General features: G+C 42.3%; 1 protein-coding gene across 1 annotated transcript in view; it reads right to left on the bottom strand.

Moving 5' to 3' along the window:
* Window positions 1-17,734, bottom strand: part of insrb (insulin receptor b) — an 89,624-nt gene that overhangs the window by 21,913 nt on the left and 49,977 nt on the right. The window contains exons 3-5 of the mRNA XM_073476684.1: window positions 8,668-8,876; window positions 8,423-8,556; window positions 425-564 (exon numbers count right to left, since the gene is read on the bottom strand). Of these exons, the coding sequence (XP_073332785.1) occupies window positions 425-564; window positions 8,423-8,556; window positions 8,668-8,876 (483 nt within the window). The remainder of the gene's footprint in view (window positions 1-424; window positions 565-8,422; window positions 8,557-8,667; window positions 8,877-17,734) is intronic.

Raw genomic sequence — 17,734 nt, 5'->3', positions numbered from 1 at the left:
GATGCAGAACACAGACATTTGGTCTAGAGATGCACAGATTAAAATTCTTTGTTTTGTTTTTTAATTCAATTGTTTGTCTGTAATTTCAATGGCCTGTTAGCGAAAACATTTACTGTATACTGGTTTAGCCAGGATTCTTATAGTAAAAGGTAAATCTGTGTAAATGTGACCTGCACAGAATCGGATATTTCATGCTGAAAACCTACTGACTCCAGTCCCTGTCTGGTCAATCTATGCATCTCTAACATGTTCATAAAAAACATGTATTTGAATGTAAGGGTGACTAGAGACACTGTGTGGCTACACGTCCTGATAAACACAGACTGAGAAACCAGAGCGGTGAAGGGAGGAGGAGACAGACACAGTGTGAGAACCAGAGCCTCTACAGGAGGCCCAGCAGGAGGTTAGGTGTAGTAGTACTCACTCCCTCCTCGAATCTTGATGATCAAGTTGCCGTGGAGAACAGTGCAGCCTCTTAGAGCCTGGGCTGAAGTTACAGAGTCGATCGTCTTATTTCCCACACACAGTTTAGGACAGAGGCCTGCGCACGGTGAACAGGTCAACCTACACAGAGAGAGACATAGACTTATATTAGGACCATGAACCTAAACATTGTGTCATTTAACGCAGTATTTACTGGCAGATAAGGAGGGCAGACAACCTTATTGAGGCAAAGGAGAAAGGACATTATGTGCTTTTATTCAAAATTAGATTATTGTGGCTGATACATTCCAAAGATATCAAACAAGGGAGGCTGTAAACGTTTATGGTTTAACTATCATTTCTAACATGCTAAGATAAGTGACAGGAAGCCTAAAGACGTCACGGTAATATTGCCAAGCAATGCCTTACTTGGAGGCAAACAACAAGCTTGTTTTTGAGAGAGGAGAAATAAAAATACCATGAATGTTTCTGTGTGCAGATATCAGAGATGGAATGAAGCAGGATTGAATGGTATGACGCAGGAATGCTCAGTGACATACTGGTGTGGTGTGGGTTGGGACGGGGGATGCCATGGCACTTTGAAACAACACAGCTGAATCTGTGCAGTGGAATTTAACTCATATACATTTCTTCATATTGTTTTTTTATATTATCTGACTTAGGGCAGCAAATTTTAAGTAATTTCTTTAATCGATAGTCGGCTGCCTTCACAATCAATTATTGATTAATCATTAATGATATATGAACATTTTTTATTTAGAATACTGTTTTAACCACCGACATGATCTATGTTGGATGTAAAATCAGAGTCAGCTACATTAGCAGTTAAAAGAACAGATATAGTAAACATAAATTTACTTGAGTGATGAACCAAATAACTAAAAATAATGACTTCATTTTAATTATGGATCTTCTGTCTGTCACTATTCAACAACTGACAGCAAAATCCAAACCATAGCGAGGCGACTAAATGGCTAAAATGTCATAATATCAGTTTGTATCAAATGTCTTTATAAATTACTTGTATTTTAATTAAATACATTTTCTCATACCAGGACTTTGTGTTTTCTTTGGATATATTTGAAAATGAAGTATCTGTAATTTGTTTTTGTAAGATCCTCTTTGATGCATTTGTTCCGTCTCTGATTATCGATTAAGACATTTTTAATCGGTTAAATTCTTTACAGCGATTAATCGATTAATGATTAATCATTAACATCCCGAATCTGATTATATTTCATCTGGCTTCCTGTTTGAGTTTGTGATGTGCTCATTCTTCTTTTTAACCCTGGTTTCACGTTTTGTTTTCTGCCTTCTATATAAAGCAGATGTAATAAATATATAATTCTTTATTTTATTTTTTTATAAATATCGAATAGATTGTCTTTATGTCAACAATAGTGAGTTAACATTGTTTCAAACAGATCTGCTCAAACGAGAGACAATCACACAGACTCTTGTAATGAATGAGCTGATGTATTCAGAGGTGAATTTGTATAATTCTCTCAATTAATTTGATATGTCCCATAATGAATCCATAGGCTTTCGGGAGTGGAATTAGATTAGACAATCTCTCATCCACATCTGAGCCTCCTTAATTTTTATTAGCACTGGGGGATTGAGGAGAGAGCTTTCTCATCCTTTGCTTCATTACTTCTGTTGAACATACAACACGCACACACATGCACGAACACATATACAGAGCACAATCACAGACAACAACAACAACATGACTGAGCCACCAGCTGCACACATTCCTCTGTGTCTCCTCCTCTCCCTCAGCTCTATGAGTGGCGTCCTCTCCCTGCAGACATGTGCTTGAGCACGTAATCACACACACACGCACACACACACACATGTGCGTACACTGGGCAATGAGGCCGTGGTAGTGCTGCCTTTCAGGAAATTCATTCACAAAAGGCAGGCCTTGTCTATCGAGCAGCCGAGTACACGCTGCCCACAGAAAGGAGTACCTGATGCTTCATTCACAAATTAACTTTTTTTTTTGTAAAGCCTTCTCAAAAGAACATAATCCCTCTCTTTAATTCCACTTCCAGCCTTGACATCCCTAACCACAAAGGTCTGCCTTAGACATAAAAATAAAATTCTGTTTTTATGTGACTGCTCGGCTACCTCAACCCTCAACATATCGCTCCTAATGCCACCAAGTGATATCTTGTGCAAAACAAGAAGCTGGGACAAAGTTGTATGTTTTCTTAAAAAATACATCCACAAATCAGAGGAGGGCTGGTGATGACACCGACTCACTAGAATAGATTTCGAAGGCGTCCAGTCAGGTTTTCAAAACTGAAAGTAGGGGAGACAATGACATCAAACAGCAGCCTTAACAGGCACCTTTTAAATCAGCCCCTGTGCCCAGGGAACAGCTAACAAAGGATGCTGTTGTTCACTGCGGGGACCATGCAAGCTCTGCATGAACTGCCATTTGTAAGCTCACCCTGATTTAATTCTATGTTTATGCAACTCTTATTATAATCCCCCTCTCCAGGAAGCACACACACACACACACACACATACAGAGTCTTAATCATGCCCCTTCTTTCCCCCCTAGCAGCCAGGCCGTGCTATAGACGCCATTCACCATAGTGACATGAAACACTGAGTCCCAGGGGGTGCTGTTTTGGTCCTTGTCAGGCTTTTCCTTCCAACTCTGAAAGAGCCAAATGACCCATTACACACCTGGCTTCTCCTTGTTTCCATCTTATCAAGCTCTTAATAATTCACATCAATCAGAAGCCAAATCATTGTTTCCCCTCTATGACTTCTGACTGAGTGGAAACACACTGTAATGATCTCTCCTAACCAACAGTGAGAAGAAAAACTTGAGGATATTTTGTGTCCCTTTCTCTTTCTCCCACATGGAAAATCATACATTCAGCTCCTCAAAAGTAATGCTCTAGTTGCAGAGTAGAAAAAGCGAATGTTTTGGTGCCGTTGTACTGAAAAACACAGACACACAGGCAGACAGGCTGGGTCCAACGGCAGCCCTTAAAGGGACAGTGTTTATCTGTCCGGCTGAACTCTATGACTCGGGGCTCCAGGGTCTGCTAGAGCCATCTACAGTAGAACAGAGGCCGCAGCTGACGCTCTGGTTTGGTTTTGGGCCCGGGCCTGAGCGGAACCAGACCGAGTGCACTAACACACAAACACACACTGCTGTTCTACTGTGATGCTACAGCGTCCAGGAAAGATGAGCAAACTCATTTCAGTGGATGTTAGCGACGGCTTAATGTCAAGAGAGTGTAGAGTACCTGTATGTAGAGACAGAAGATGCAGAGAAAATATATGCAAGTGTCTGGTACGGTGTACATGATTAAAAAACATGTTTTATTATGAAATGGTTAACAAACATCTGAAACTGTTGATCTTATTGTGACATCTGGTTTCTTAAAATTATCTTTACATACCAATCATCCAGACTAACATTACAGACACCTAAAGGATAAGATCATCCAAAAATCAAAATTCAGTCTTTATCTACTCATGCCGATGCAAAGTCAGTTTCATGTCTATAACACATTTCTGGAGCTTCACAGCAAAACAGCATTCTCCTGAACAACTGAAGAAGATGGGGACTTGTTTTAAAATGATGAAAAGAACAACCAAAAAAACAACCGGCATGATTTAAGTCTCTTGAAGCCCCGAAATCCCAAATTGATCTGGAAAAGACATTATATACAGTCAAGCTTGTGCACCCACTTCCATTGAAGAACTTGGGTTATAAAATGGTTTAATTAACGTCTTTTAAAATCAGTTTGGGATATCTCGGCTTCCAGAAACTTGGATTTACGACAAATGAGCTGTATGGGATCATTTTAAGGTTTTTTTTTTTTTTTACATTCTAAAAAAAGAAGTCCCCATCTCCTTCAGTTGTTTAGGAGGGAATGTGTTGTACACTACAAAACCTGACTTTCCACTGGCATGGGGCTGAATAATTAATGGTGAACTTATCCTTTAAATATGCTTGATACTACTGAAAGAGAAATGTACTAACCAACAGTTTATTGGCGTCACAATAAAACCACGCTGCAAACCTTTGGGTCTCCTTTTCCCCTACTCTGGAACCTCCCTACTCCTTTTAAGTCCTCATTCGTGGTGTGTGTGTGTGCATGCATACGTGCAATGTGTGTCGTCTGCCCAACTGTCTAGATGTGTGTGTGTGTGTGTGTGTGTGTGTGTGTGTGTGTGTGTCTGTCTGGGTGTAGCTTCTGCCAGGCTAAGCCACTGTGATGACGCTTGTTCTTGCTAGAACCAAACCGTAGCAGCAAAACAGACACATAGAGTCCCTGATGTTGCAACAGAATCCCAAATGAAGAAAAAAAACAAAGTCTTGTTTATTGTACAATGTGTGCACACATACATCTATACACAAACATGCACATAAACACACACAAAGGATGCCATTCTGCCGTACGCCTCAGGATGTATGACTGAGACTTAAAGCAATGTTCTTTTCTGTCTAAGCACCTGATAATCCCTGCAGGCTGGCAGCGTGCAGGGAAAAGTCAATCTCTCTCTCTCTCTCTCTCTCTCTCTCTGTCACACACATACATGGAGAAAGTCCTGTTGGGTTGAAATGTCCTTTCCATTTCCACTGGGTGTGCTCGAACTCTGTGCACGTGAGTGTGTGTTGATTACCTAATTAACATATCTATATATACACATACACCTCTCTCTATCTGGACATTTCCCTCAGCTCGCACCTGGAAAAAACACTTTACTGAGAACGAGCTAATGTAATCACACATACATGCAAACACGAGCATTCAAATGCATATACGCACACAAATACACACACACACACGCGCACGTACGCAGGTAGCTCAGAAACACACCAACACCATCCATCAACCAGCCACCTGTGGCTTCGAGCGATGCAGACATCTTCAGCACAGAATCTGCTCTTATTAAAACAAACTCAGAAATACACCTCTGTGCTTCTTTTTCACTCACTGTCAGTCTTACTTCCTTCTCTGCACCACATTAATGTCTTCATCTGTCATTACATCAACAAAAAGTGGGCTCAGTAAGGACTTATATCACAGACTGAGAACAATATTTGGGCTGCCTGACGGTCCTGTTTTTGTTTTTGTTTTTCCTATCCGATTCTAGCAGTAAGCATCAAGTACCATACATCATTAGATGTAGTTGCATTACATTACGTTTCAGTCTGGCTCATTTAAATGCCAGATTTAACATTTGCTTTGTCTGGAGATGGATGGATTTTGTTGGGATTTTTTTTGTACTGTGAACTCAGACAGAACCTCAGGAAAGTTTAGGTTTTTTTTATTTATAAGATACTTTGTTACTTGTACTGTATGTACTTATGTTTTAAACTTTAATCTGAATTTTTGTCTACATCTGACTTTTCCGAAGAAAGTACAGCAGTTTATCATAATATTATCCAAGGTGTTTTTCAATTAAAAACATGTGTAAACCTTTATTTTACTTACTAACCTTTAGATGTGTCCAAAAAAGATCAGAGAGGGAATAGAAAGGTAATTTAATAATAACATAGGATATTGAAGTAAAAATGAACTTTAAAGAAAAATATATAACCCATTGAACATGAACAACACAAGCGTGGCTACAATCCTTGCTCATTGGCCAAGAGGAAGAAACTACATTCTTGATGAATCACTGCTGCAGAACAGGATGGCGTAATTACGTTCACTACAGAAGTCCCAAATGCTGAAAAACTCCACTTTACATGAGTTTTTAAAGCATCTGGATCGGATTAGTGGTTCAAAAGTTATTAAACATTTTAGCACAATTGTTATTTTTAGCAAGCTATTCACTCCTTGCTATGGTTTTGTCAGTTTTACCTTGCCTCAAACAGACAACAGGAGTATAACACTCTTGACTGAAGCATGTTTTATCCTCATTGCTCAAACCTTCGTTTGTGTTTTCAAAGCATGCAAACAGGAGCGGTTTCAAAACAAATACGTGTCCTCCTCATTTAGCAACAGCTACTGACGCTAAATGAGGAAGTCACTGATGTTCCTCTGCCCCTGTTTACTACAAGTAAGAATGCTAAATAAGGTCATGCCCTCGCTTGTTGCACATGCAGACAAAGCTGTGTGCTAAACAGGACGAGGTGAGTTTCCAGACAGTTTTGTTTAAGGTTGTTTTTACATTCATGGCTCCTGACACTTTTATCAGGGGCAATTTGTAATAAGATAAGAGGTGCAGTGTGCTTAAGGACAAATGTCTTTCGCAGACCTCTGATCTGTCAGAGTGTGTGACATACTGAGCTAAACTGCAACTACAAATACTCCCAAAACATTCTTCATTAGAAATGTCCCAGACAGTACACGTGCTTGTTAACCTCACTTGGTTTAAATACATCCTCCAAATCCCCAGTATCATTTAACAATTCTTATTACTAATTTGCTGTTCTTTCACATGAAATAATCTCATGTGAACTACTCAACCAGACTAAGTAAACAGGTCCCAGACAGACTGTAAAGTTGAGCCGACTAAATAATCCTTTCAATAGGAAAATAATTGGCTATCAAGGGTGCATTAAGACCCAGACACATTATTTCACTCCAGCGCACCTTCATATGCTTCAAAATAATCAACGCTTTGGCATGATTAAAGACGTTGCCCCATGCTAAAATAAACATATCTTTGAATGCAATATCAAATCCATCTTGAAACGAATGACGTTTATGCATTTAATCTGCATAAGAAAATGTTAAAACTGCTGTGGACAATTATTTGTTCTTGTATGTCAGTGCGGTGAGGCTTTGACTGATGCAGCTGTGTAATCACACAGAGCAGAATGTGATGGAGGCTGTGAAAACACCAGGGACTCGTTTACAGCAAATGAGATTAGAGGATTTATTTGCATATGAAATTATGTAGTCTCATGCCTTTATGGCAACTTTGTATTCGGAGCTACTACGCTTAATTTAACATAACATTAGCATTCCAATATTAAGTGACAGATTAACTTTTATTTATTCATATGGCATGCTGCCATGAGTTGAGAAAAAAATATACTGTTTATATTTTATATATTCCTTAACAGACAGTTATCTCTGTGATGCCTTCATCATCATCTGTTGTGAGCAGAGGTTACGTTACACTGTTTTTCGACAGCCAGGTTGGCCGTTAATAGAATTTCAGCTAAATGGATCAACTACCGGTCATATGTTTTAAATAGCCAAATATAGTCTATATCTAAACAACAACATATGATCGTCTATGATTTGTGCTACCTGCCCTCATGCAAATGGTGCAGAACATTTTGTCTATTCTGTCCAACTTTTCATGCCCCGATGGTGTGTGTGGTGCACCTATGGAGTTGGGCTGTGTGTGCAAGTTACCTGGGCCATGTGGGACGCTGACTCAGCGGCATTAAAGTTGAGAATATTTTAACTACTATGCGAGATCAAGAGATGAGAGGAGAGGGTGCCCTACCCTTGGGGAAAAATGTTTTTTAGGCAATGTGTTTCTGGCGATGCATCTCTGTGTGACTGGCAGCTTGATTGACACTTTGCTGTGATCTTGCTGGCCTTGACTGCAGTATCTGTTGCACTATCACTTGTCCCCCCCCCCCCAATGCTTAACTGTAGAGATTCACAGAAAAGGACGTTTGAACGACAAACGTTTGACAGTGAGGAAAACAGAGAGGCAGGTGACATCTCTACTGTACGTCATTTGTTCCCAGCAGCCCAGCTGCTTCTCCACAGAGGACAGGAGACTTTCCACAGTGGAAAAAAAAACTTCTGCCCTTTTGTTTGATCAACTTCCAACACCATCATCTCCTGTGTGCAAATGTTATCGAGTGTGTTGAGTGACCACAATCCACCTCACAGGGAGACGATTTGTTGTGGGTTACGGTCACATCTACGATCACGTAATGATGACCTCCATCAATAACACAGCAGTGTTTATGGTGGCATTAAAGGTGAGTGTGTGTATGTCTGTGTGTGAGAGCCAGACGTACGTAGTGGAGTTGATAGTGGTGTATCCAGATGGACACTCTGGAATACAGGCCCCGTTGTGGATGACGTATTCATAGCAGCCTGACTCCCGGTCCTGGTCCAACTTCTTAGTCTGCTTACACTGGTTGTGGAGCTCCTGGATTTACAAGAAAAGCACATATAAAACACATGCGTTCACACCAGTGTATGTCTACATTTGTCCTTAATATTATAAGCATCAACTTTAAAAATTCCAGTTATCACCAACCTGACAGAAGCTAAAGCTGATGCAGCGCCAGCCCCTGAAGACATAGTATCCAGTAGGACACTTCTCCACACAGGTGCTTCCATGCTGGAGGTTCCTGCAGGCCACACAGCTACTTGCGTTACCTGGCTCAGAACAGCCACCCAGGCACTGGTCATGGCAGCACTGGCCCTGGAGGCTACATGCACCATGCTTACACTTGTCCAAGCACACTGAGGAAAGGCAGAAGGAGAAAAAGGAAAGAGGTGGTTAGTATTATATTAGATACACGTGGACTTAGTCATGTTTTATTTCGGTCCCCACTAGTATCACCATTAAGACTGTGTTTATAACCACGCCTTGTTTTAAGATAGCAATAGGAGATGAGTGGGAGAGCAGTGGGGCTTATCCAAAGTTCACGAAAACACACAAATAGCCTGCAGAAGCAAAGTAAAACGAAAACAAAAATACCAACAAATATAAACAGCATAGGGCTGCATGCAGGCAGGGATATTTCTCTCCGTCTCAGTCGCTCCGTCTAGCATTTAACGGCTCACAAAACATTAAAACAAGAAGGGGTGGAGAGAGCGAAACCCTGTGGTCAAAATGGCCACCAAGTGGTGGTTTGCTCTGATCTGAGCGCAGCGAGGGAACCACATGCATGTTTGGTGTGCAAATACACACACATGAACATGGCTGCATGAACTATAAACAGGTGTTCTCAGCTGGGCCGTGTGGTGTTTGTTGCCGTTTTTAATGTGTGGTTGCTGTGGTCACTCAAAGAGAATATAGGAATGATGCGCAGCCATCAGAAGGAATACAAACCTGCTGAAAACTGAAACTGACCCTTGCAAAAAGATCAAACAAACAACAAAGCACAGAAACAGAATCAATTGCCAAATTGGATAATAGACTGCCGACTCTGATATTAACATCAGTAACTTTTCCTCCCATGTCAATACATATGCACTTAACAAATCATGACACTGTCTAGTCAAACGTGCTGCACTCGTAAAGCACTGTTGTATCAACAAGTTGAATATAGGCTACAATTACATGACCTTCTCTCTGTATTCTGTGGTTATGTTATACTAAAATATCACTGCTGACCCAAGATGTTGGCTGAACATTTCAACTTAATTTGCACAAAAGCACAAGATCACACAAACAGTAATTTGCATTCAAGAACACAATCAGCTGTAATTTGCATGCAAACATGCAATCGGACGAGCACTGATTGTCCGCCTAGCATCCATGAGGGAGTGAGTGTCCACAATTTACGCCTGATGGCCAGCAGCAGCGGTCTGCAGTGCCATGGAAACAACCTTAATTGCTAATGGGCTGAACATTTTATGTCATTGGCTCATGTCAGGTTTCATTGGACCTATTGGGGAACAGCATTTGTGAGAAAGAGCCTGAGTGTCAAGTGTGAATGGATTAGCAGTCAGGTTTGACCTGTGCCCTGTAATGATCTAATAAACTAGCTGATATTGCCTTGTCTGACGGCCAGGAAAGACTCATTAGATCTCACCTGATACCAGGCGCTGACCTTTTTACCAACAGCACACACTGACCTGGTGCGCAAAGATAGGAAAGCACAATAAGCCATGGTTAGTAAGAATTTAGCAAAGCTGTATGAAGCTGGATGAATAAGATTTAGTGATTTAGGTGAAATAAACTTTATCAGCCACTTGCACCTTTAGCTGAAATTAGTTTCTTGTGCCGGCAGCGACTGTCAGTGAACATGCTAAAAACACCAAAACAATCAGAATTTGCAACATCTAATCCTTCCGTTTGCTTTGATATCCACTAGAGAAAACAGCAAAATATGTAGGCCACAAATGACCTCCGACTGGGTCTCCTGTCCATGACCCTGTGTCTTAATCACCGTCTCTCGCCATGTTTCTCACTATACTGTCAGCTTTGATATCATGTGCTAACTGAACCAAAGAGCGTCGGGGCAAGAAGCAGATCTAGGTCAAACAACAAGTGTACAAACATTTGACCCTTATTTGTGTCCATTATAGGTGAAAATAAAGCATCATGAAGAGTAGAGTATTTTAAAATATACCCATGATATTTGAGTTATCCGCACTTTAAACAATCACAAAGAAAGACCACTGTAATGGTTTACTAGGAGCTAAAAAAAATGGGAAGAAAGAATATTTAGAGCAGAGCATCAAACTGCTTTAAAGTGCATCGGGATGCCACCTCTGTGAGGACATAACATGAGCTCTCACTGCCAAGGATACAGCTAGGACCCCCCCCCCCCCCCCTTCCTGGCTGCCCATTGTGCTGCCTGAGTAAAAGCAAAGAGGACAGACAGGGTTGTGGCAGGGGGAGAGGAGGGGTGGGATAATAAGGTTAAAGAAAAGAACAATGACGAAAGGGACTGGGGGTCAAAACCGTGGAGAGGGCGACTGAGTAATGTAGAAAAAAACATAATCTCCGACCTTCTGGGGTGGTTCATGCAGGGGTCACTCCATTACGTTTTTTTTTACTATGAGCTAGTAAACCCACCACAGTACACAGTCGTCTCTGACCCAGAGAGAAAAACGCATAGCTCTTCTCCAGCCCTCCCCCCTCTCGTCTGTCTGCTGTGTGTGTACATGCTGTGACCGCGGCATCACATAACAGAGGAGGGGAGGGCTGAGACAGCTAGCAGATCCAGCTCCGAGCCGAGGATCCATGCCAGAGTGTTGCTCCAGCCCCAGATCCACCCTCAGCTTCAGCCAATGTGTTTGCTGACTGGGGGAGGCAGCCATTCAATGGGCTCTTCCATGTCGGGGAGGAGAGACGCCCAGGGTTAACCCTGGCCTTGCTGGGGCAGACAGGGGGCAGACGCAGCCAAGTAGTCGGCATGCCAGGGAAGACAAATCTACTGCTGCTGCTGCTTTTGGTGAATGAGGACGATCTTAAGACAGGAGATGGGCCAAAAACAGAAAGGTGGAGCTAGTAAATCAGCTTTAAAATAAATAAATCAATGCACTACCCATGGCATTTTATTTTACCTTCCGGTTATTTTCTTTATTGATCCTAGGTGTATTTACCCTTTTCCTCTCTGATCCCAGCACAGCAGTCTCAGCAGGGAGCACTACAGCAGCACAACACCACTACTGCAGCAGCATTATTCCCCATTCTACTCACGCTAGCGCCAAGCTACACAAGCTAGCTGCTATGCCAAACATGCTCCAGTCAGCTCACTCATTCATTCATCCCCCTCCTCCTCCTCCTACTCCACTGTCCTCTTCTCTATCCGCCACAGCCTCACCCTGCCCTGCACCACTATCTATCTTTCTATCTGCCTGCCTGCCTTTCTAGGCCACTCGGCCCCTCCCACTTTCATTCATACAACGCCTTGTTTTGTTTTCATGCTGGCTGGATGGGGGGATGGAGGAACGGAGGCATGGATGGAGGGATGATTTCACTCATGCTTCAACAACAAGAGGAGGAGGAGCAGGCCGTAGCATCCTGGAGAGCTTATCTCTCATTAAGCTGAACACACACACACACACACACACACACACACACACACCTCTCACTATGTCATTCAGTAATTTGCTCACCGCTTCCCTTCACACACACACGCACACACAGAGCGTTCCAGTAAGGGTTTTAAATGCAGAGCCTGATCAAAGGTGTGTTGTGTTTACCTTTCATTTGGTTGTGGCAGTAAAGAGCCCTGGCTGCTCAGTCCCCAGGGAAGGAACATGGGAGCAGCCGGGGCAGCCAATAGTGTGCAGCCACACACGGCAACACTTCCTGCTCTTAACACATAAAACCTCCCCTTTAATTGGCAGTGTTGTCTACAGGCGAAGTGCTGGGAACAATAACAAACACGTTTTTACCCCAGAGCCATTTACTCAGGAGAACACATGCACGCACACACTCCTCTACCCTCTTACACACACACACACACACACACACACACACACACGCGCAGCTGCTGGATTCACGTTTACTATATTTGGCCACGGTGGGAGTCCTAAGCTTCAAAAGCGTTGCTATAAATGCTTCAAGTGATCTGATGTAAGACATTCGCCCTGAGAGAGTAAAGGAGAGAGACGGGGGGAGTGTAAACAAAAACACACTGATTACTGGGAGGGAAACACGGAGCGATACAGTCATCAGAAGTGTCAATATACGTACATGCAGGCAAGCACACACATAGACAAATAAAAATACACACTAAAGTAAGGCAAAGGTTTGTTTGTGGTCACTGTGATGGCCAGAAGGAGACTAACAGAGGAGGAACAGGATATGGTAAGCTGAAGAGATGGAGAGGGAGAAAGATGAGAGGAAAACAGAGTGAGGTAAAAGGCGATGGAGAGGAGGAAAGGCAGCCACAATTATATCATTTTCTAAGTATGGGGGCCAAAGTTTTACTTTAATCTGGCAAATAGTCCTCATAGGGCGCTAAAGATGAAATATGTAAGAATTTTAGTTGAAAACATTCAAAACATAACTAAAATTATTATAAAACACAACGTGAAGTAATAACAGTTCTGATGTTATGATGATGATATATTGTCTTGCAGAGAAATCTACTGATGTTAGCTTGCTAACCAGCTAGCCCTGTTCGTAGTCCTAGTCCCGGACCTAAAGTTCCGGTGCCTCTGGCGCCCTGAGCCCCCAGTCTGGACCACTAGATGCACTACTAAACAATCTAAATAGCAAACTGCTACATACTGCACCTGTAAAAGCTACTTTAGCTTAACTTAAAATTCTATCATTACCAATCTGTATTAAATATAGAGCAGAATAGCCCTTTCCCATTATTATAAGACCGACCAATTTCATAACTTATCTAGTGGCCAACACCAGAACTGATACTGATGCTTGATAAATGGCTGGCATCGAACTGACTGTGTGAAGGAGCAGCTGAAGGAGTATGAAGAGTTGGAATAATAGTAAAGGGATAAAGGGGGCAAAATACGGTGTGATTTAGTTGAATAATAGCTGGTAAAATTAATAGTATGTAGTTAGATGGGTCCTTTTTATCGTGCCACGGTAGAAATTATTAGCCTCAGTGTTAAATCTGTAAAGCTCACAGTCTTCTACAGTCTAATCATTTCATCTCCCGCTGTTTTAAATAAATATTTGATATCATACCTTTTACTTTATTTAATGGATGTGAGCTTTTTTGTCAGTATAATACGGAGCAAGCTGGCAGCACTTGGAGAAAAAAAACTATGATTTTGTGAGTTATTACACTACACTTTCACTGCAGTACGTATTTCTCATAGATTTTATATGCACCTCTGAAGACATGCAATCTTTCTAACGCTCCAAGTCATGTTTTAACCGAATATCTTTGGGTCGTATTTCACTGCAGTTACAAAGCTGTGTGGGGCAAGGGGCAGCTGATCTGATGACAAAAAGGGAAGCTGACAGATACACATCTTATAGCCAAAACACACGTGGGCCCTTCAAGTATGTAGAGTTGGTTATAAATGACCAAATTTGATTCATTCTTGTTTTGGTTATGTGTATGACAAACCAGACATCAGCTACTAGATGGTTGGTATTGGCATTTTATGCATGTCCACAAGTCCTTATGCAGACCAGCTTTGTGCAGCAGGGACTCGTCACGCAGTAATCAGATTGTTTACCATGCCAAGATGTTTATTGCTTTGTTTCATGTCACTAGGTCAGGCTTTATCGACCATAGCGTATACGCACTCACCAACACACACATGCGACTGTGGATGTAAACTGTTGTTTTTGCAAAGCTCGGTTCAGGATGTGATTTAAGCATCAATGTCACAAGAACCACAGTAAGTATAAATTCTTCTATAAAAGTCATTTAACATCCAGGGAGGGAGAAGGCAGAGCACCCTGACAACACTCTTTCCAATGTTTAAAAGTACCGGTGTGTGTGTCCTATTGGCTAAATGACCCGGACTAAATTGGGTTACTGCTGGTTGGAATCGGCTGAAAGAGAACAGGGCCTGTCGCTCTCTCAAACACAAACACGGTTCAACACAGTTCATGCAGTGGTCTCCTTAGTGTTCAGTGGGTCTGGGCAATATACCAAAACATCATTATCCTGATAAAAGACTATGTCTTGTTTTAGATTTTGTATATCAGGACATCATTCTTTTTTTCAGCGTTTTCAGGTCATTCATGTGAAGATTATCCTGATAATGTAAATTCAACACGATCAGCTTCTCCTGGGTGTTTTTAATCCTAATCTGCGCTAAAATCTTATATTGTCCAATCCCTACATAGAACCCAGGAGTTTTCTCTCTCTCTGTCACATATGAACACGAACACACCCCTTCCACATATCTACATACCTGTCTCAGCATGTCGAGCTGTTCACCTACATAAACAGTAGCTTTCTGTCAGTCTCTCACCATTAAAGAAAGTTGCCCTGTTCATGCTAGTAACACAGCTGGGAAATGAAATCATCTTCCTCATTGCTGCCAACAAACTTCATCACTTTGTCATGTTACATTCTAAAATTGGTCGATGTCATAACAAGCCAACAGTCCTCCCATTAACACCTGAAGGCAAAACCTGTTAATAAACCTTCAGTGTCTTAATCCATTTATGGTTGAATGAATAAACACTCGTGCTCTGTATCACCAGCCTCTTGCTTCACTTTATGTAGTCACAATCAACAGCCTCCCCTATACTCACTTTCTACTACTGCTGCTGCTGCTGCTGCTGCTGTCCACCAAAGAGCTTGATCAGATTAGAGGTTTCTTAAGTTTGTTTAAGGACAATTCAACAGTAGCTGCTGAGGGACATTTTGTTCACTTAGGGAAGTCAGACTTGATGACTTTACTTTCTTATGATCCAAACCAGCAACATTTGGATCAACAAACAACCTTCTCTGATCTCTATCCAGCAAGTCTGTCGGAAAAAGAACAATTATTTTATATGTGAGGTTAGCTCTCTGTCGACAGCACCTCTTCCAATGATTAGTCTCGATGAGGGGTCAACAGGAAACATGCAGACATGTAGACAAACAAAATGAAAGGGTGAATCAGGCTTAATGAGCATGGTTTTGCACCCTCTTTTGTCTGTCTGTTCATTGATTTCTTCGTCTGTGTCTTCCTGTGTGCTGGCCAGCCATGCCGGCCCATCTTGTTACCATGGAGATGAGTCCAGACATAGACTGTCTGCAGTAATTAGCCGCATGCTCCCAACAGGCGTTTTCTTACATTCGTGTCTTGTCTTTTCATCGTGAAAGCCACACTCCCTCCATCTCTCTGTCCCTTTAAGCTTTGCACTCTCCTGTCCTCATCTGTTGTCTCCTCCTCTTCTCCTCTTGACCCTCCTCTACCCGTTTCCCCTTCTTCTCCCCTCCCCTCCCACCCAGCCCAGGCATAGTGTCGTCTCGCCCCAGGTGACAAATCTGCTCCTCCACAGAGCCACAGCCACTAATTCTCATTACAGACGCTCAAGATGGAGCTACAATCAATACATCCCAACGCTGGTCGCTCCCTTATTCTTCTCTCCTCCAAAAGATCTGTCATTACCACCCTCCCTCCTCCTTAACCCTCCTCATCCCTCTTCTTCTTCCCTCCTCTGTGCCACATGTTTAATTTTGTCATACAGCCACCAGCCGCAGCATTTTGCTGCTGGCTGCACTTTTTCTGACATCTAGACGCAAACATGAAATACACACGCACAGACACTGACAAGCTGGAACACACACACACACACACACACACACACACACACACACACACACACACACACACACACACACACACACACACACACACACACACACACACACACACACACACACACACACACACACACACACACACACTTAGACATACACTGCTGCAGCCGACACAAATTCTCTCTCTCCCACACACACAGGAAGCCAAAAGTAGATAAAAACCAGCTTATACATAACCAAGATCAACATATAGTCTTCCTCTCTCACTCACACACGCACAAACACATGTTCATACACACACAGAGGTCCAGCAGGTTTTGCTGACTGGACAGTTTGGTGACAGCGGAAAGGTGATGGAGAGAGGCAGCAGGTGAACATCCATCTAGAGCGCAGGACAACTGCATCACCAGCCTCATGATTTTCCTTCACATCACCAACAGCAAGAATCACTCAAACACACAAGCACACACACAACAACAGAGCAGGAAGGAAGGAATCTTTTCATAACAAAACACCCGGTCAACTTAAGGCCAGTGCAGCACTCAGGCTGCTGTCAGATCCAGCGGCCACTCTTTCTGGTCTTCTCTAAAGACTTTGTCAATTGAGTCTGTGACTCAGTGATGAGCCGGTGGCATCCCTCAAGAGACACATGCATCAAACAGTGTGGGCTAGATTTGGATAAAGAATCAGTGACGACCATTTCAGTGCGCTTCTAGGCTGACAAGTTTTCTTTGATGAGGAATTATCTTTTCTGCAGCGGCTCACTACTTCAGTGCCAAGCATTTTGTCCTACAAACACCTTCTGGACAATGCATGTCTACCTTACCATCAAACTGGTCCAAGAGAATCATCTCTGAATACTTCACTCATCCATGCATTCATCCAGACTTTCCTCCCAAAGCAGTCGGCCAAAGCAAAAATAACTGAAGCAAAAAGGTCTGGCCACTCAAAACTATCCCGCAGTTCCAGCTTCTACCATGTGACAGAGGAAATGAAATGTCAGAATAAATTAAATAACACTAAACACTGTTTTCAATGTCTGCAGCTTTCACACAAAACACACACACAGCCTCTAAGAGCTGCTGACAGTGATTTGACATCTTTAACTGGGCAATGCTAAGTGCAGTTTTATGGATTGTAGTTGTGCTTAGATAAATACCCCTTCATCTGGGTAATTTAATCAGTGGCACTGAGTGGCGGTCTAGTCATGACTAAGGTGTTTTTAAGCCTTCCCTTTCTGCCTCAATGGCCCATTATCTCCTTATATTAGCCACAGAGAGAGAGGGAGAGAAAGGCGGAGAGAGAACTCAGACTGCTCTCGCTCTTTGTGTCCTCAGATGGCACTGAGAAAATGTTTATCAAAGAGCTGATTGTAATAGATTCATTCTCTTTCTCATCTCCTCTTTCCTTACTGCATCTTTCTCTCTTTCCTCTCCTCCTACTTCTAAC

Source organism: Pagrus major, chromosome 11, assembly GCF_040436345.1.
Source record: "Pagrus major chromosome 11, Pma_NU_1.0".
NCBI classification, from domain to species: domain Eukaryota; kingdom Metazoa; phylum Chordata; class Actinopteri; order Spariformes; family Sparidae; genus Pagrus; species Pagrus major.
Note: the sequence above shows the minus strand (reverse complement) of the source record. Positions and strands in the feature narration are given on the sequence as shown.